We start from the raw sequence: 20,124 nt of genomic DNA, 5'->3' as shown, positions 1-20,124 counted from the left end.
GGGCAGAGTAGGAGATTTGCAGCAGGATGATGCTGGCGAGGGCCCTGCACGGGGGGTTGCAAGGAGACGCTCGCGCCCAAACACGCAGCGCTGGGACGGAGCACAGGGACGGGCCGCTGCGAGGACGCGGCGCGAAGCATCTGGGTGTCTCACGCAGGAGCGATGCGGGAACACAGGGACACAGACATACAGGCAGCCACAGACATGCACGGAGACACGGTTTGCTGCAAGGAGCCACAATGCACCCGGCTTTTCGCAGAAAAAAACACCCCTCCCCCCCAAAAAAAAGCATTTTGAGGGCAAAAATCAGTGAGGGAAGAGGCCTGGGCAAGCGCAGCCTGTCCTCACCAGCCCCAGGGTGCTGCTTCGCCCTCCTGGACACCGCGGGTCCGGGAGGAGCAGCGTGATGCACAGCGCGAGCTGCGGAGGGGGAAACGTGGGGACAGTTCAGCCACCCCCACAGGAACTCTTGTTACGGACATTTCTGGTTCACTCCACAGCACCTTCCCCTGTGGTTTCTTTGCCCCCGTGGTAATTCTTTGTTTTGAGATGCCAAAAGAATGCAATTATTTCCCAAAGCAGCCGAAACAAAGGCTCTCGCCCGGCTCCGGGCATGTGTGAGGACACACTGTATTGATTGAAGAAAGAGATAACTACAGCATTAGTCAGACCTGGATTTTCCCAGCACTTCCAAGGGCTCAGGGCAGCCGGCAGGATGAGGCAGATCAGGGTCTCAGGAGCATATTCAAGGGATGATCTCAGCCAGCACCGGCCCCTCTGCAGGCTTTGGGTCCAGCCCGCGAACCTGAGGGCCTTGGGCCATGACCACAGCCCACGCGGAGGGACTTGGCCCCGGCCTGGGTAACGGGGTGGCTGCAGTAGGGAGACGGCAAAACCTCCGGCCACGTGGCCACCGCTCCGTCTCCCCCAGGACCCCGCTGCCGGGGCAGAGCGAGCAGCCGGCTCAGCTGAGCACCGTGGTGGTCTAGGCTACGGCTGAACTAGGGACCAGCACCCGCTCCTGYCTCTGTATCAGGATGAGACCTCGGCAGGCTTCGCAGTCACTGTGCCCTCCGGCTGCTCTTGCAAACCGGCTATCAGAGGACCGAGGTTATAAAATGAGCTACTGAGTACATTCACCCTGCGAGATAGATGTAGCGATGGGCACCTCAGTGTGGATTGTGGGAGACCACGAGGCACCAAACTCTGCTCCTCAGTGGCTGTGAGGTGCCTAAATGCTTGAAGGCATCATTTAGATACAGCTTGGACACAGAGGTATTTTATACGGCCAGARGCCCTGGTTTTTATTGCCGGCGGCTGTGTGGAACCTCCTGTTCCTTTCTCATTTCTTCTGCGGAACACTTTTTTACACATTCAGACTGGTCCTGCAGCCTTTCTACCCTCCCCMCCACCACCACCAACGTTGAATGTACAGTAAATTCACTACGTATGGAAATAACCCCCACACAAATCTCTCTTCCCCTGTTTATTTTCAAATCAGTCACCTCCCGCCACTACGAGGGCCTTACTTTGTCCTAGGAGGATCCGTGCTGAAGCAGCGCTGCAACAATGAATTATTCACTGTGCAGTAACGGGAGCTGCATTTCGTTCAGAAACCAGCCAGCAGGGCCCATGGGGAAGATAAACAAGGTGTAGATGAGATTAACTAAACTGCTGTAATTTCAATGTCAAAGTAAACAGATAGGATCCTGTTCAGGCTCAGCCCAGAGATTGCAGAACAGGCGAAGGGGGAAGAGACAAACCTCCTTATTGCAGTAAGCAAGGCAATTTCACTCGCCTAAGACGGAAGCGCCTGTGGCTCCCGGACACCGCAAGCCCAGATCCCTGCCTACTGCACAACTCTACTGACATTTGTGGAATCGCTCGGGGCTTAGCCCACCGGTCCAAGAAAGCACTTGAGCATGCATTTAACTTCAAGCACATGCTTAATACTCCCACTGATTTCTAAGGATGCTTTGCAGAGGCTTTCGCTGGGATGAAAGGAAATGAAGTCTTGGGTAGCTTCTCTTTCTGTTTCTACCAGATGAATTCTTTTCTGCAATTTTCTGTGTTGTCACTGATACGTAGGCTTAGGTATGCTTTTGTTCTAGACTAGCTCAGGAAGCCTTTTTTAATGGAAATGTCGAAGGACACAGATCTAAGTCCACTGGAATCCACTGATAAGGATCCTCTATTGTAACAGTTGGTATCACTGTTGCTTTCGCGGCAGTGGGGAAATCCACCAAAATCCCCCTGCCTCCCCCAGCTTCAGCTTTGGAAATCCTAAAAAAAAAGTTTCCTACAGCAGCAGCCCGTTGTAAGACAGGGCCGAACGCTTTGCAAATGCATGTCCGCTAAAAATCAACATGAAAGTCAACAAGGAATTTGGCTCTGTGTCAGGTAAACCTGCTCAAAGCTAGTCTAATCAGCTTGATGATTTGTAATGATAGAAGCCTTATTTACGTCAGGCTCTCATTGCCTTTTTTTTTCTTCTTCTTCTTCTTCTTCTTCCCCCTTCTCCTTTAGCACCAAGTCAATCCTGCAGCATTTATAAAAACATTCATGTCGTGGTCAAAACCTATAGCTTTGCCATTGGAATCAGTGGCAATAGCCTTTATTCACCTCTGTTTGGGGACTGGTAAAGGAATAAACTTTCACCAGAAGACACGTTTATAGAAGTGAGCCTTCCAAAAGGGAAAGGAAGAGTTCTGCTAGGCATTAAAATACCAAAGACGACAAAAAGTTAAATGATCGCCTCCCATTAGTGGCCTTCCAAGCTGGCAGCATTCCTTACCTGCCGCTGGGTAGTGCTCAGACAGGTGTGAAACCCATTCTGCCTTTGAAAACACTAAGGAAACTGGTTTGACTCTGATCCTCCCAATTGGGTGCCCCATCCATCAACAGAAGAGGGGAAACACATTAGCACCAATAGGAGTCTTTCAAAAAGTAATTTATGACCTATCAAATCTAACGATTACAACGCAGGCCACCTCTGCAACCCGCTCTGCTGTGGCTGTGTGGGATTAAACCAGCCTGCAAACACCGTTCATCCATCCGCTCAGGAGCTATGTCCGCTCTGTATAATACCCGGGTCATTTTTTTTCCCCACGATCCATCTTTTGTGCCCAGGCTGGTCAGTTTTTAGAATCATTTTGCAAGACCACATTAGCCTGATAGGTTTGGCCCTGCTGTGCTTGTGGAGCCGGGTCCTTCCAGCCTTCCTTATGGTTGCTATAAGGGCAAAGGCACGGTAAGGAGAGCAGAAGCGAGCTCCTTGCTATATGCAGCTACAGAGATAAGCAAACACGCTGCAGTCAAAGATGAATCAGGACTGGAGAAAGCACAAATACCATCTTTTCCAGCTGGACAATGCAGAGTGGAAAAATGCATTGCTCTGAGCAGCTCAGCATGCAGAAATTTGACCAATGAAGCAGACTAAGAAGAGGAAAAAGAGCAAAGAAACACTGTAATTAAGAGTGACCTGGTTTCTGCGCAGTGTGCAGGCCGTCCCTGCCGCAATTGCAGCCCTCTTGGGAACCGGAGGTTCCCGGATTTGGTTTCCTGCTCACTCTGCGTCTAGGACAAGCCACAGGACTCCCAAATACYTCAGTTTCCCTGTCTCTGCTAGAGAGAAAGTCATTTGAGACCAGTGAAACACAGCTGATTTAATCATTGGAATTGTAGAATGAGTCGTCTTCAGTCTGAATTGTAAAGAGAGCAGGAACCAACCACTTTAAAATATGAAGTTATCATTTTTGTTTTTTTAATCATGTGATAACATTATCTTTGCTATTATGTGATATTTACCTTAGAAATCGCTACAGAGATAAGAGACATGTACAGTGGTCTGAATTACACTTTAACTTAGAAGTTTAGAGAATAAAAGCAGAAACCGCAATCCCCATCCAACGCAACTGCTGTACTTCAGCCGTTACAATATGTGTTAACCCCCTATAGCTGAAGCCCCCACTTACAACCGGTAAACCCTACACAAGTGGGGGCAAGGCCTGAGCAGTAACTATTACGCAGCTTTCTCATGCGCTTGGGAGTTTGGAGCAATTCTTTGGGCTTCGCTCTCCTCTCACATACATGCAAATTGTTTGCTCTCATGCAGTTAACGGGAGTTTGGTGCAAACATCAGCAAACACAAGTTACCCACACCAAAGAAAGCCAATATAATCCTCAAGGGTAATTTTCTGTCACAGATTCTTCTATTCTATACACAGCATGTGTCTATCTCACCGAGGGTCCCCCTGCAACAGATCAACGGGCTGCACGAAACGCCAAACGCAACGCAGGACGTCCTGCGAGCGTATCGAAGAGCAGCACTGCAAGGTTACGGCAGCGGGTTTCAGAGCCGTYGACGGCACCTGGCGCTGCATCAGCGCTGGGGCATTTACAAAAAAATAAATAAATGAGCAAACTCGCAAGGAAAGCTGGAACCTTCATTTTCAGAGCAGGAAGCATTTGTATTTCACGGTAGTGACTTGATATCCGTTRCAGCCCGGCCGGATGCCGATGGAACGGTTTTGTCTGCTTGCGGCCGGGAACGGCGGGGGCTTGCTCCGCTGCGGCTCCGCGGCTGGCGTCTCGGCAGGGTTCGGAAGCTAGCACAGCCAGGGCAGCACACGCGCCGCTTTGGTGCCAGGATGGCAATGACAGATGGGCTCCGGTGTTTTTCTCAGAGCGGCGGCGGTTTAGCAGCATGGAGCAGCTCCATCCCCATTCCTCCTCTTCCTGGGTGACCAGAACCTCATCGCCGGAGCCGTACGGCAGCTTTCACACCACACTTTACGCTGGGTCCCCTTCCTTTTGGGGAGGGCTGGCTACTGACGCCCAAAGGGCAGCGTTTACCCCAGGAGGAGCCAAGCAGAGCAGGGCATTGCCGTGCCCGTCACAGGCCTATTGCAAGGTACAGGAGTCTGCTCTGCAAGCAGACATCAGAGAGGTTGCTCTAAAGTTTCCTGTCTATGCAGACAAAGTTTGCTTAGGGACAACGAGAAGCGATTCCTAAAGGCAGGAAGGGCAGCAGAGCAATCGGCAGCAGAGCCGCACCGTGCTGCTGTCCTGGGAGAGCCGTCAGCGCAGGTACTGAAAAGCCCGGCTTCCAGCAAACAACTTCTAGTATCAGGAGTTCAGACAAGGACACAGCAGCAGCCAGCTACTGGGTTTGTTGAGCCCCATTAGGTAGCTGGAAAACTGCATGAGCTCAGCTGGGTTTCRGATAAAGGCAGGCAGAACCGTGCCTGCTGCAGTTTGCGACTGCTTAGGAGGTTGCTAGGCTTAATGCTACTTTGATACYTGGGCGGCTGGACAGGCCAGAAGGGCTATCTTGTAGCTCGTTGCAGCTCCCCAAAGACAGGAGGAGCTGGCTGACAGATCTGGTAAAGAACAGTAATAAAGAATGTTGCAATACACTGTTAAAAGCTCTTGGTCTACAGAAACATGATCCTATTTCAATGTAAGTCTCTTTGTGAGAGCCAAAATATATATTAAAAAAAAAGTACTGCAGACAATTACCAATCATTCTCAAGATCGCTGGCAACAATTCCCCAAGTCAAATCAAATTTACTACTTATTTTGGAAAGAAAGCTGTTGAAATCTAGTTATGTTTGTTTGCTTTATTTTTAAAAGATTTCCTTTACATCGCCATCTAAAATGGTTACAGCAGTTTAAGGCCCAGGTTCAGCAAATGCGCTTTGACATCAGCTGGCTTTCTCCCATGCTTAAGTCTAAGCACGTCTCCTAGTCGCACTACTGAACTGGCATCTAAACTGGTTTTCAATATAAGACGGACACCAATAATCCTCATGATGTGAGACAAGGTGGACAATCCAAATTCCCTGACTCTGAACCATAATCACTGAATCTTATCTTCAATTAGCCTTAGGAAACTCTGCCCAAAATACCAGGGCTGCACCAGCCTACTGAGGCCAAAAACAATCTTCTTTGTAAGCAGGAATGACCTCAGCCCCARCAGCTCCTCTGGAATGAAGCAGGGAGGAACAACGCAACCCAAAAATGGTGCTTTACAACCAGATGCACGTCTGTGACTCACCGTGTGAATTCCAGCAAGTACCTCCCTGAGGTCCCTCGAAGCAGCGCTGTCATACCTGTAACTCAGACAGCAGTGCCTGGTGGAGGAGGTAATACCGGATGACAGGTATGCGCAGCGCTCACAGCCCGGACAAATCCAGACATGGGTGCAGCACACACAGGGCGAGTCTGCAAGCTGCTCTGTCCCCATGGACCTGTTCCATGCAATGGCAATTTTGGTGGGCTCGGAAGCGTGTCCCCACATCTCTGCCTTCTGTAGCCTGGCTTTGTAGAGCCAACAGCTTCCTGCCAAAGGCAGGTTCTACATGATCAAAATCTCTGGCATTATTCCTGCCCTCGTGGCAACCATGCACTGCTGCAACAACGATGAAAGAGCAKGAGATGAGAGTCCTGCCGTTATACAGCACCAGCCCTCAGAGTTGTGCCTGGACCCCGTTAAGGAGAGCGGCGCCGGCAGCCCAGGATGCAAGGTGATCCCCTCCGCTCACAGGCCCACGACAAAAGCTGCGGGAGCAAACCCGCAGCTTGAAACAGCTCCTAGGGCAACTGAACGTTGTCACGCAGTCACAGCTACGATCTACCCGCACCTCTAACCAAATTTCAGAGCAAAGGGTAAAGAACGAACCCCCCGGGAACCTCTCGGGAAGCAAGGTTCAACAGCAAGGTGGTGACAGCATGGGAGCAGCTCTGTGGCACAGAGCCCCCCCTCGGCATTGAGACCCAGAGGAGCTTCACAGCCTGGGGTCTCGTGTCCACCAGAAACACTCAGCACAGCTACACCTTTTATACTGTGGATGTCCACCCCCCACACACATTAGCCTACATAAGCCTGGTCCCACATGCCCCCATAAATATACGTCTATGTACACATGCACTGACAGTGCAGGGTACCTGCACACGCAGTTGTACGTCCATCTACACAAACACTCATGCCTTCTCCTCCTGCGCTTATGTATGTGCACACCCCCCCCAGCACAGGGTTATCTCTGCGCCACGTCCGAGGCTGCCTGTGTGGCTCTTCCCAGAACAGTCAAACCATTTCGGAAACCAGAGCAGTTTATTATCACGTCTCGCTCCGAGAAGCGTCCTTCCGCCGCACACAGCCGCGGTAACCAGCCCCACCACAGCTGGCAATTATGATCAAAGGCCCCGTTCCAAGGAGCTGGTTTGATCACAGGACTCGACCTCCCAGCTGATGCTTTACCTTGTCCCTCCAGGCACAAGAGAATCCATCAAGTATCAGTTTCAAAGATGGAAGCACTCTTGGCATCAGCTGCTGAAAAACATATGTAACACGCATCYGGGGAAAGAAACTGCAGCTCTAATCCCTAGAGATCCTCTGCAGAGCTCAGTTACATCCTCAGCACTGCTGACTTCCAGGGAGCTGCAGCAGTGTTCGCAAGAGCAGGATTCAGCCGCACAGACATTTCCTTGACTGACTCTGTGCAGCAGTGCTAGAGACGAGCTGCTCAGGGGGCCCAAGAGCAGGATTCAGCTCTGTCTCAAAGCTGTGACAAGGCATTTGGACCCAAAGACAACGCTTGTTCATGGAAGTGAAGTGCTGGAGGAGCTGCATAACATCCCTTTCACATCAGGCTATTTACTGGGTCCTTATGCCATTAGCCAGGATCCCTGCACAACCCAGAACGACATATCAGAGCCARCCTCCCATCACAGCAGCACAGTCCAGCATCGTCCGGGCAGGACAGGGTCCCCCCAGCTGCAGTGGGGATGCCTCCTCGGAGATGCTGGTCCCACCTGGACTCAGCCCATTGATGCCATCTGCCGTTCAGAGAGCACCCGAAGGAGACGAGGAGCCTGTCCAGCACTGCTGAACTCAAACACCCATAAGACTGGCTTAAAACAATCAACTCCACACATACACTCAGGGTACACTGACCTACCTTCCTGCCCACGAGCCTTCGCTCGCGGTCACATCTCCATCACCCAGAGGGCAGACATCGCCCTTCTAACARAAGCACAGTCTCCTGCAACCTATTTCACAGAGCAGTGGGAACAACGCACAGAATCACAGGATTCAGGGTGCAAGTGTGAGAGTCACCAATGAAGAGACTTCGTCCCCTAGCTCGTGTCTGCCAGCATGCTGCTACTAGGGAATTCCACCACCAAACCCACAGAGGTAACGGGAAAATTGGAGGATTTCCCCCTGCTCCAGCAGGGAATCCTAGACTTACTTTTCCTTCTGCTGTTCTGTTGTCTTGTCCYGTTTCTTCCCCTTTAGCTTGGAGGTGGCACCTTAACATTATGCACCCTTCCTTCCCTTCTGCTGTAGTTAACTACAGTTCTCCTCTTTGTCCCTCACCACCAAGCTTGCCGGTGGCAGTGAGGGTCAGGAACAGCATTGACCAAGCTGTTTTGGGGGTGCACATGCTATGGATGGGAGGCATGCTTRCCTCTTGGTCCTTGCAATCAGGTCCTGCTGCTTGGGGGCATTCACACAACGTAGGTGGACACCTCGGTTTGGCAAGCCCCTAAAGGGCATAAGCCTGCAACGCACTCTCACCCYGTTTTGAATCGTGTTAATTTTCCCTGACCTCTACAGCAGTCTCATTAATTCTCTTATTCTGTGATTAATTAACGGAGCTCCTCCAGTCTTACCTTGGGCTGCTCTGCCATGCCAGCAGAACAGCTCAAAAGAACACTCAAGAAAAGATTTAAACCTTTTCTTGAAATAATTAAAGAAGATTAATTTGAAAACACAGCCAGGTTCCTTCAGCAGGGGTCAAGCACAGGCACAGTCCAGGAGGCCCTTTAACCACGTCAGGGAACAGGCTGAACTTCAGACACCAAATTTCCACATATCAGAGGGGCTCTGTCGAGAGCARTGCACTCTAATAAGCAGAGCCCAGTACAGGGATAGATCAGACCTACCTTCTAATCCCAGCTTTGCCACTAAGTGACTGTGGATACGTCTTTTCTCACCTTCCTGCTGCCTGGTTACCTCTCTCTGTGTTTGCAAAGTCATTTATAATCTGCTGGTAAAAAGCATGACATTATTATTAGGGAAAACACTCCAATTCATCAGATACAAAGGGCTCTGAGTGGGCGTTTTCTGAAAATACAGTACAGCAGCGTGTGCTGGAAGCGTATGAAGTCTCAGCAGCTCCCTTTCCCAGCAGGTTTTGGGGAGAGCCCAGCAGGCAAGGCAGGGGCTGAAACTCCTGGGGAATCTGCTCAGGGTGGTAACCRAGCCTGGAAAAGTCCAAACCGGGTTGAGGTGTTGAGCTCTTGTTTAAAAAAAAAAAAAGTGGCTCTGTAYGTCCACAGCAGCACCAGAAAGGAAAGCGCAGCAGAGCACCGCAAAGCGACCTGCCACTGGCTGCAGACAGCGGCCCCGAGGACGCACCTGATCCTCCGCTTGGTGACGACAGCTTGGATTTCACTGACAAAGGCAGCTGACCTAGACCCGGGTCTCACTAGACTGCAACTCGGAAAGCCCCTCCTTCTCTCCTTCTCTAAATGCTCTGCACATCTCCRGTTCTGATTACCGACTGCCTCTCCCCAGCCTCATCCCCAGGCCCTGACATCTCTTCATTAAGTCCTAGAGCCCGGTTTATTCCCATGGCACTGCTTTGTCTGTCACTCTCTCCAGCCTTTCTGCATGCAGAAGGGAAAAGATCAGCCCCCAGCCGTGGCAGAGCAAGGCAAAGGGACCAGATGCCTCCTCCCCTTCCACCAGCATAACAAAGTCARCCGAGCAGCAGAATGAAACCCCGAGCCTCGGCCAGCGCAGCCTGCCTCGCTGCAATGAGCAGGGCTCAGAGCTGAGGAGGAAGCAGGAGCAGAGCAGTATCAGGCTGTGCTCTGTGTGGGAAAGGTTCCTTAAGGAAAAAGGAAAACACTTCATTAATAGCTAGAGACTCTCAGCTGTGCAGAGGCAGCTGAAACAGAGATCTGCTGTGCCAGGAGACATGGGGCTTGTTCTAGAAAAGGAGAAGGCTCCCTCTCTCCCTCCAAGCCGCCACCTCCTCCTCCAATTTTTACAGTTCAAAGGGATGTTTTATTAGTGCTCTTGGGTCAGGAGGCAGGACTGTCACCTCAGGGCTGCACGCATGGAGAGGGGTGCTCTTAGCCTCTCCCTCAGCTCTGCAAGAGCCAGCAGACCTTTAAGCACCTGCACTAGCAGAGATGGCATTAGCCAGAAGCGCCTGGCCACAGCGCCCTGCTCACCCTCCAGCAGACCTCCCCACCCAGGTGGGCATGGGGCACCATTCGTCCAAGAGGCTTTCCAAAGATAGGGAAGGATCATTCTCGCTCAAGAAAAGGAAACCGAGCCACGGATCAGGATGACAAACTGCTTGTCAAAAGATCGTCTGAGCTGGCCTCTGTGCTCTTCCACCCCAGRCAGAGCCGCGTTTCTGCTTCAGGTGTAAAGCTCCTTTGCTGCAGTTGGATTTTTACATTTATACAATCTTCCAAAACGTGGTGCCTAAACAACTAAAGCACCAGAACCCCAAACGGGAACGTGACAGGGGATGGGGACAGACACCGCTATGTCTATTGTACTTAGCCAGAGACAAGCAGGTGGGATGTAAATAATTAGCGAGCAGGTTGTTGGCTGTGGAGTCAGCGTCTTTCCCCTTTCATCTGCTCTACACAGCGCTTTGAGATCAGAGGGAGACAGGACTTGCAGCCGGCAGGGCTGCACTTCAAAAGGGGCCACTCGCTTCATTGCTTCCTAGCGAACACCGACAGACAGGAACAGCTCCGGCCACCCACGAGGGACGGCAGCTGGCCCAGAGGACAACGGCTAGGGGCCAGCGTCTCACYGGAGGAGTGCGGATCTCGTGGGATGCAGGAGACGCAAGTCCTGTCCGTGTGCTCCAGTGCAAGCTCACCACGGGCTCTCCTTGGCCGAGCTGCCCGGTGCAACGCATCCGTCTCGAGCTGTTCTGGGGCCGAGCATGGCCGGAGCCCGCGCCCAGGGAAGCGGCACAAGGCAGGTCTTGGCCCCCGCGCCGCTTCCCCGGGGAGCGCTGCCATCGCCGCGGCAGCCGCACGGTGTCCTCCGCGCTCCGCAGCAGCGCGTGGGGCCCAGCGAGCCCTGCCAGGAGACCCAGGCTGGTTGTATCAGCGCTTGCTAAGCCTCACACAGCCTTTCTCCTCCAGCTATCCCTCTGCTTCCCTCTGCACAGGACAAAGGAAATTTCATCGGAAAAAAATCCCACTCTTCTCTCGAGTCGGGGACTGTTTTAAAAGAGGCACGTGACAAGCTGGAAAGAAGAGCGGTGCAGCAGCGTCTGGGCTTGCTGACACAGGGATACCACACTGACCCCAGCCGTAGCCGCCTACATCGACTCCCTCCCTCTTTTCAGTCCAGGTCCCCCCCTTTTATACAACCACAGCAGAGACGGCCCCGAGGCAGCCCTTCGCGCAGACAGGGCTTGCCCGAGAGCTCTTCTGAAGACAGCTGTTAATGGTGCAACTGCTGCAAGCTAGAACTGTAAAGCCAACAGTTCAAACAGCCCTCAGCTCAAACTGCTCAGGAAGCTGGAAACCAAATAAAGAGGAAGCGATGGCCGGGGTCTTTTGCCTTCACTGCCAAAGCAAAGCTTTGCCCAAAGCCACCACCCAGACTCGGGGGCTGAGAGAGCTCTAGAGCCAGAGGCAGGGCTCATATTTGCTTCTTTCTCCCAAGACTGAGCAGAGAACCCCCCAAACCATTGAAGGGGCTAAGAACTGGGTTGGAGCATTGCAGATTGAGACCATCCATGCATGAAACCCAGCAAAGGCAATTTCTGAGCTAGTCCTGCACCAAAGGCAAGGTCTTCCCTCTGACTGAAACAGTCCATGGGCATTCATCCCTCCCGATCACGTTGGCAGCCCCTTGCTCCAGCTTCTGGCAAAGCAACAGTCAAATGCTACAAGTTTGCAGGAAAAGCCTTGCTATAAAGGCAAAAGAATGACCCCCACCACCACCACCACACGTGGCTGCAGATTCGGAGTTTCCCTTGTTGCAAGCCAGGTGGGTCTGTGCAGGGAAGCACATATAGATTACTGGATGCTCAGAAAGGGCAACCTCACCTCAGCTCTCCCTGAACAACTTCTGACCTGYCTGGATACTCCTAGCACCTCTGAACCCTTGCCCTTTGACGGTGGGTCAGGACGGTAGGATGGAGGTGCTTGCCCATGCCCTGAGCTCCAGGGTCTTTCCTGTTGACAGGAGACAGGACGCACCAGCTCTGTGAGCAGTTCCTTCATCCGGGTTTCCCCGTAGAGCTCTGAAGGCTATCAGAGGGGACCCCTGGCTAAAGCGCTCCACGTGGGCTGCCCCCTTCCATCGTCCCRCTGTAGGGCTGGACCTGCAGCATCCAGGAGGAGGGAGAAGAAGAACAGCCCTGGCTACAGGCTCCTACCGGCCACAGCTTCAGAGCAMGGCTGGCTTTTAGCTGCCAGGCGGCAGAGCAGAGAGCTGCCAGGCTCCCAGGGCAGCTCAGGTGGTGCATGCACAGCCTCTGCGCTGCTGGGAGCCAGCCCCGCAGCACCACCACCGCTGCTGCTTGACGTAGCAGGGCGGCAGGGTCCTCCGCAGGAGCCAGCTAGGAATCGGAGACGCACAGGGCCTCCACAGCACTGCTCAGGCCCTGGTTCACCCCCCCGACAGCCAGCAGGCAGTTCCTGACCACGATGCTGGAGCAGGCGCAGCGCGGGGTGGGCATGGGGGGCAGGTTCTCCCACTTGTTCTTCTCYGGGTGGAAGGCCTCCACAGACTCCAGGACGGTCGGCTGGTTTCCTGGAAGCACAAAGTGAGGCACCAGGTCACCTGCAAGCATCCCCCGCTTGCCTGTTCTGAGCTCACATCTGCACTCTTCACCCCATCCTCTTACAGGGTCCTTTTCCCCTGCTCCCTTGGGCCAGCCAGGGCTGAGATCTCTCCGCTCTGCTCCACTGTGCAAAGACAGCACCCAACCCGTGTATGCTTTTGAAGTGTTACCACCGTCTCCAGCGCCTCACCTAGGCCCCCAGCCACGATGACTCTCCCTTTCAGGTAGCCAGCCACAAAGTCTGCTCGCCTTTTCTTCAAGTAGGAGGAGCGCTCCATCTTCATCCAGCCACCTGGGGAGGGAAAGGACAGACTGCTGGGTGGTCACTGTGCCATACGGATGTGCTGGGTTCAGGGCAAGTCCCTACTGAATTTTCTAGGCTGTTTAAGTCCCCTGAACCTAACCTTGGGCCTAACTCCTGAAAATAAAAAGAGAAACAACTGAAAGCTTGGGAACCCAGCTTTCCCAGGGGAGGCTGGTCTGGTCTCCAAAACCCCAGCAAGCTCCTCCCTTGCAAGCAAGTCCCCTGCATTCAGCACCGGCAGGTCTATTGGCAGCAAGCACTGCACCATTACGGAAAACAGTGGAGATGAGTATCCAGATTCTTGGGAAACCATCTGCCCCCTGGCCTTCTACTTGTCTGTGGAAGCATAGTTTTTCTGCTGAACCTTGGGATACTAAGAACCTGTGACAGTGGTCAGGTTTCTTGTCGACATGTCCAGGAGAGAACAGTTGAACCCTGCTGCCTCTGGACCCTGCTGCCTTGCCTCACTTACCCTGACCACAGGTCTTCTGCCAGGCTGGGCTCAAGGCATCAGCAGCCATAGGACTCGGTAAATTAGAGACAGATTAAAGATAGCTGCTCTGCAAGTACAGCAAAGCCTCTCAGCCCTGAAGCACCCACACCCAGACACCCTGCAAGGCCACCCCAGGCCTCGAACACCACCCACCCATCTCATCCGGAAAGGACAGAACCATGACAGCCCCCCACCTTGTTCGATGTCAAACACATCCACAGTCCTCATGAACTTGGGCTGCCGGTAGAGCCGGCCCTGCCGCAGGCCCCCGAGACTGAAGAGTTTGTCTTCTGTGGGCACAAAGCTGGAGAAGGCCCTTTTGTTGGGGATGTTGGGAAACTTGGTCCATGATCTGGTCTCTGTGTCGAAGACCTCGAAGGCATTGATAGCATACTTGGACTGCCTTCCGCCTGGGACAAAGGTGACGGAAAGAACAGGGTCAGTTTGGCTCAGACATCAAACAAGTCAGTGGCAACAAAAACCAAAGCGACCTCCTGGGGTAAGCTGAGAGCCAGAGCACTGCCAGCTGATATGATGCCTTTGGGTCTCAAGTTGTCTGGGATCAGGCCCTGCAGAGCCAGGTGGATCATCACCCTCATCCTCCTTCTTTCATTTCCTTTTCATGCAGTTAAAATACGTCTTTTTTTTTTTTTTTTTTAGATGCACCACTCCCTCCATCCCAGTGGCAGTAGGTAGCTAGTGCAGGAAGGTGTTTAATATGCACCAGTTTAATCAAGACAAATTCACAGCAGGGTAGGTACCAGCACTGGGAGAGCCTTTGCAATTCAGATAAGTTCAGCACCAGGGCAATCCAGCAACGGTAGCCCAGCCCTCACTGCGGAGTTCGTGAGGGAGCAGAAGAGCCAAAACAGCTGCTGTTACAACTGCCAAATATGCTGTATTATTCTTGCACCAATCAGATGCAAACGAATACAGCTATTCTCAGCTCAGATGCTCAGTGTTTTTGAAGAGTGAAAGTCTGCTTGCTACTGGGCCCACAAAATGTTCGCTAGCAGCAAACGAATGCAAAATAGATCAAAGGGTCTTTTGTGGAAGCCCCCTAAAGACAGCCAACGTTGTCTGTTGCTTTGAGTAATCAGGACTCCTGGGTTCTGACCACAGCTTTGCTCCTGATATGCCATTTGGCCATGAGCTAACAGCAACATTTCTGTGCCTCGGTTTCCCTACATATAAGATGCGGCTAATGAAAATTGCTCCCAGCAAAATGCTTGCCCAGCATCCCCCAACAAGTCCTTCCTCTGCTAAAAAGCAGACCTTTCATGTAGGCGTGCAGTACTTTGATGGCATAAGGTAGATAGAAGTATTTTTGCTCATCAGTTGAGGCGAAGGGCTATCGCAGTCTCAGGACTGCAAACTGAGCAGGCAGCCTGACAAAGCCTAGCTGTATCCTGAGGCTGCCAGCAGCTGCAGACTGCTCTGGGATAAGGGAGGCTGTTTCCCCCGGCATGAACAACCACATGATCTCCGAGCTCCTGGGCATTTAAGGGTGCACAGGCTCTTGCAGATGCTCGCTAGGGAGTTGTGAATGGAAACCCAAGCCCAAGCCAGTCCCACTCAAAACCTACGGCTGCAGGTGCAAGCTCAGTATTTCAGACGCCATGAGAAAGCAGGACAGGGGATAGAGGGGAGCATTTCCCAAAACCCCTTTAAGGAAGGCTTTCAGAGCTCATAGGGGTCTGAGATCAAAGGAGCCACTGCCCAGAAGTGGAGGAAGGTGGTGGCAGGCAGGACTGCTTCTTACCCAGCACATAGATCTTGGCGCCTCGCAGGAAGGATGTGGCAGCGTACCTAGGTGTGGGCATGGCCGCCAGCGACACCCAGATGTCCTTGAGCATGTCGTAATGCTGCAGGTAATTGTGCGGCCGCAGGTCAGATCCCATCCCACCAGCTGCATAGACCCTGTAGTCTGGGCAGGGCCAAGAAGCAAGAAGAACAGACTTAGGCGAGAGCATGAGAAACAGCCRCATGCAAAAAAACCACATGCCACTGTGTGCGGTGGGCCAGAACCATCCACCTCCATCGGAGTCGCTGTGTGCTAACATGTCCTGGAGATTCTCGGTCCCTGCCAGGACCTAGCCACCGGGCTCTGGGTCCCCTCCCTTAGGGCAGAGGGCACTGCTCCAGAGCATGGTTTGAAATAAGCCAACTGCACCTTCAGAAGGGAGGGGGATATCAGATCCAAACAGAACAGTGGCACTTTTGGGTTTCGTGCAACCGCTTTGATGCACGGGGAAGCCAGGAGCCTCTCTCCCCCCAGCCTTGGTGATGCCTCTTGCTGGAGCACAGGCATATTCAGTCCCAGGGCTTCGAGCAGGACAAGGAAGAGGTTAATGCGCCAGTCACCTTCCCCTCTCTTTGGTAACAGAAGCAATTTCTCCCTTTCTTTGTTTGCTCAGCACAGCCAGATAGAGAGATATCTGCAGCACTGCAGCAAACAAAGCACCTTTGTGTTCTCAGCTGGAAAAGCAGCTTCACACCGAGGGGGTGGTCAGCATAGCGTTGAGCCTGCCTGCCTTTGCCACCCCGTCTGGGCCATCAGGATTCATCCCAGGCCACCACAATAAGGYCACTGCAAATAAGGCCCTCGGGTCTCTCAGGGCTGCTCCTGATGATCCACCAGACCCATAGGACCTTTGAGCCCAGCTCTCAATGTCTGACAGGGAAAAGGTGCCGGGAGCACCTGTGTGCCAGGAGCRGAAAGCGCCCGTCTCCCACCCCTCTTGCAGCTCTGCTGATGCTCTTCCACCTGGCCTTGCTCTCCCTGTCCCGGAGCTGCCCTCCTTGATCTCACCTGCCCCACCACCATCGCAGGCTGGGGCTCCACCGAGGAGACCCAACACTCCTCTGCATGCCCCCACCATGCAGCGGGACCTGGTCCCCACGAGGGCAYCGCAGCAGGCAGGGGCAATGCTGTGGTGCAGCCCCGTGGGGGCATAGCACGCCGYGAGGGGGACAGCAGGGGTGGCTCTTGTGACTGTCCTCATGGGACAGCCAGTGCACACCAGTTGCAGGAGGATGGTGAAGCTCTTCCCATGGAGGGAGGGAGGGAGTTCGGCCCCACTCAGAGCTGGCACAGGACAGCAGCTTGGTGGCCCGCGCTGCGGAGGTCAGAGCCAAAATGCGCGGAAGGCACTGAAGCTATTTGTTCCTCACCAGTTCTGTATCAGCTATACCCATCCAGCTAACAACAAACCTGGCTCTCCAGAATAAATCCTTTTTGATCACAGCATCCAGCATTATCTCCTTCAACAAGCACTTCCCTCCAGAGACAAAATTCAGGAGCCCAGTGACAGCATCCTTGCCCACAGCCCTACAACAAGGCAGCTGGAAGAGCAGAGACTACGTCTGCATCCTTCAAGGATTTGGGTAGCTATTTCTGTTCCTGCCCTCTTGCACCACACTGACCCCTACCATATCTGTCAGTAGGCAAGATTATACTCAGAGAGAAAATCATCTCTAAGACAGTAAACATTACTTTTAAACATTCCTTGACAGTAGCTTTCAAATYCACTTAAGCAAACAAACCAAGAAGCTTTCAAAGAAGCTGCCTGGAGATTAGATTCATAATCCCAGGCACCGCGGGAAGCTGGCTGACCTCAGGCATGCTGCGCAGAACACAGCTCCTAGCCCCAGGCGCTTCAAAGCAGGGCAGAGAATGCTAAAGGAAATCAATGCTCCACATCTCTGCTTAGAAATTAAGATGGGGAGATACGGCAGAGCCTTGCAGGCATCTAACAATCCCCATTTAAGGCAGTGGTTTATGTAGGGGAGCTTTGCAGGAGTCCCCCACAAGGCCAGGCACTTCCCTTTCTTGTATAAGGATCTGAGCCCATAACTGTGAAGCCAGATCTCTTTTGGCTGGTCTTGGGTTTGGACCAGAGACCTCCAGAGGTCCCTCCCAACCAAAATTGTTCTGTGGCTCTAAGACCTTCACCTCTCTTTGGCACCACAGCTCAGCCAGGGGTACACTCTGCTGAGCTACACCAGCCAGCATCACCATTCCTATTTTTCCAGCAGTTCCAGTGTAACAAGGATCACCCCACTGGTGGGCTGCAAGCAGACAAAGATTGGCCTGACACTTCTATCACAGTTTCCTTTGGGAGAAGTTTCCTCCCCCAGCTCTTCCTGCCCCTGTTCACAGACCTTTGCGGAAAGCTGCTTCAGTTGTCTCYACCTGCTGACTCTAACCTACCTCCTCACTCATGCATTTAGAGTGAAGTAGCCTGGTTTCCAGAGGTGCCTGGCACTCGTTACACTCACTGACAGCAAGAGGATCTCTGAGCAGTCAGCAGGAGCCTGGTAGAGCCATCTGGAAATCAGTCTGGGCAAAACCATCATAAGGAGTTAGTTCTGTTCTCCAGTAAATAAAACTCTTGGTCATTTCAGAATGAGATCAAGAATTGCCCCAAACCTCTATTCATCCCTTCCTTTTCTCCTCACCATGGGACTCTGGCAGAACTAGACCTGAACTGGCTACAAGACCTTGGAGAAGTCTGACTGCAAACCCTGGAGCTYGGGCCTGTGAAATACACCCAGCTATCAGCACAGCCACGGTCCACATGGTTCAAAGGCTGAAGATTCAGAGCAAGCCACTGAGTTTATTTACTTTCAGTAGCCTCAGAGAAGAGTCTCTCTTCTTTAGCAGGTGGGTTGTGACAAAGACATAGGGCTCAACCTCTGCAAGCACCGAAAAAGTTTTGGAGAAGACTGTGACCTTGCCTTAGATTAAGATGGCGTTGCTCAGAAAACTGTTCTACTTGTGCATCAGGCAGAGCCTAACCCTCCCCGACCCTATCGCCCCCAAAGGCAACCCTCACGGGCCTAGAAGAGCATAGTAGGAATTGAATTTTCCTTGCCTTTTGCTGTCACCGAGATGCCCATGGCTGCTTCTCTCAGTGAATTCCTCTTCTTCCACTTGCCCTCGTCTATGTTGTACATCTCCACTATCTTCAGCGGCATCTGATTCACTCCGACCCCTCCTATCACCATGATCCGCTTGCCCAGGGTGGCCACCGCCACTCCAGCCCGGGCCGTGGGCATGGGAGGGAGGGAGTTCCACTGGTTGGCCTCAGGCGAGTAGACCTCAAAGCAGTCCATGGGGATGCCGTTGTCATCGCAGCCCCCGATGGCAAACACCTGGCCGCCAGCTTCCACCAAGGTCGAGTAGACCCTGCGGCTTGGGAGGGGAGCAAGRGTTTTCCACTGGAAATCTTTGGTATTAGCTAACTCCATTGCGGCTCGTGGGGCAAGGCAGCACCAGTCCCCTGTCCACGGGGAGCGGGCTGGCTAAGCTGCAAAGCAGAGCAGAGAAGCACCAGTCACCAGGGGAAAGCAGAGACACACACGAAGTGCAAACCCCATCCTCCCCCTGCCAGAGCTGCAGGCAGCCAGGAGCACAGCAAACCTTCAGCAATCAATGCATTTATTCCAGGCAGCCTCTAGCAGTTGCAAGCCCCATCTACTACCCCCCAACGCAGAGCAGCAGGGATTGGTACCTTTCAGTGCGTCTCCATTAATCCTGCAGTTCCAGATCTGCCTTAGAAGCCCACGCAGAGATCGATCCTAAAAATAAAACAAAACAAAAGGGGAAAAAAAAAAAGGCAAGAGAGGTTGGAGTCAGTTTGTTATCCTGTTTCCTGAGCATTCCCACCCCCAAGCGACATTCAAACTGAGGAGGCTGCAAGCTGTCTGCTCACTTCTCTGGCTCTGCTTTCCTGCCTGCTTAGGAACTTTTCCTTGCTCCCTCCTCCTCTGATCCAGTTATGCCTCCTGACCCTTGTTTACATCTTCCTGCATGCCCTGATCCAATAAACCCAGCTGGGAAAGGCAAAAGCGACCACTCRGCCCTCAGCCCCGACTCTCTGGCTGTGCCACACGCTGCTTTACAGCAGATCTGTAAGGGATCCAAAGAGCAGCCCATTAGGAGAGAGACACAAGCTCCCGCTGGAAGCCCAGGATCATTTTCTCCTCTCCCTCAGAACAGCTGTGAAGCATGCAGATGAGATTAATTAGTGCAGGAAGACAGAGAGAGGGCAAACAGAAAGGAACAAAGGCAGCAGCTCGCTCACTCGCCCAGCGTGGTGGGATAAGGTGCGCTGTGCAAAGAACATCTCCACCTTCACTGTGGAACCGGGGTTGTTTAACAGCAGCCCTTAAAGCAAGGTAAGGTTCATCTTCGCCCTTGCAGACTGCAGCAGCCTCTCCACCTGCACACACATCTGGAGACAGGACCGTAGGGTAGAGCGAGCATTTGCTAAAACAGAGGGGACGCGCTTGGCTGAGCGTTTACCTGGGCAGGACACTGTCCCCTTCCCTTCACCCGACACTGACATTTTAATGCTTGTTACTTACTGTGCTTTCCTGAGCTGGTCCCAAAGCGCCTTCCAGCAGGTACCACAACTGCCACTGCAAAAAGCAAGGCTGGGAGGGGGAGGAACCGGCCCAAGGTCACGCCGAGATCTGGG

The 20,124-nt window shown here is 52.9% G+C and overlaps 1 protein-coding gene across 1 annotated transcript; it reads right to left on the bottom strand.

Moving 5' to 3' along the window:
* Window positions 1–12,617: 12,617 nt before the first annotated feature.
* On the bottom strand, window positions 12,618–18,892 carry KLHDC8A (kelch domain containing 8A). The gene is made up of 5 exons (XM_026077293.1): window positions 18,517–18,892; window positions 15,402–15,566; window positions 13,834–14,049; window positions 13,033–13,134; window positions 12,618–12,811 (listed from the first exon to the last, which is right to left on the bottom strand). Exons 1-5 carry the CDS (start codon window positions 18,890–18,892, stop codon window positions 12,618–12,620), a joined length of 1,053 nt encoding a protein of 350 aa, XP_025933078.1.
* Between the last annotated feature and the right edge of the window lie 1,232 nt (window positions 18,893–20,124).

The sequence above is a fragment of the Apteryx rowi genome, unplaced genomic scaffold, assembly GCF_003343035.1.
Source record: "Apteryx rowi isolate R43461 unplaced genomic scaffold, aptRow1 scaffold_45, whole genome shotgun sequence".
NCBI classification, from domain to species: domain Eukaryota; kingdom Metazoa; phylum Chordata; class Aves; order Apterygiformes; family Apterygidae; genus Apteryx; species Apteryx rowi.
The sequence above is the reverse complement of the archived record's forward strand: the minus strand, read 5'-3'. Positions and strand labels throughout refer to the sequence as shown.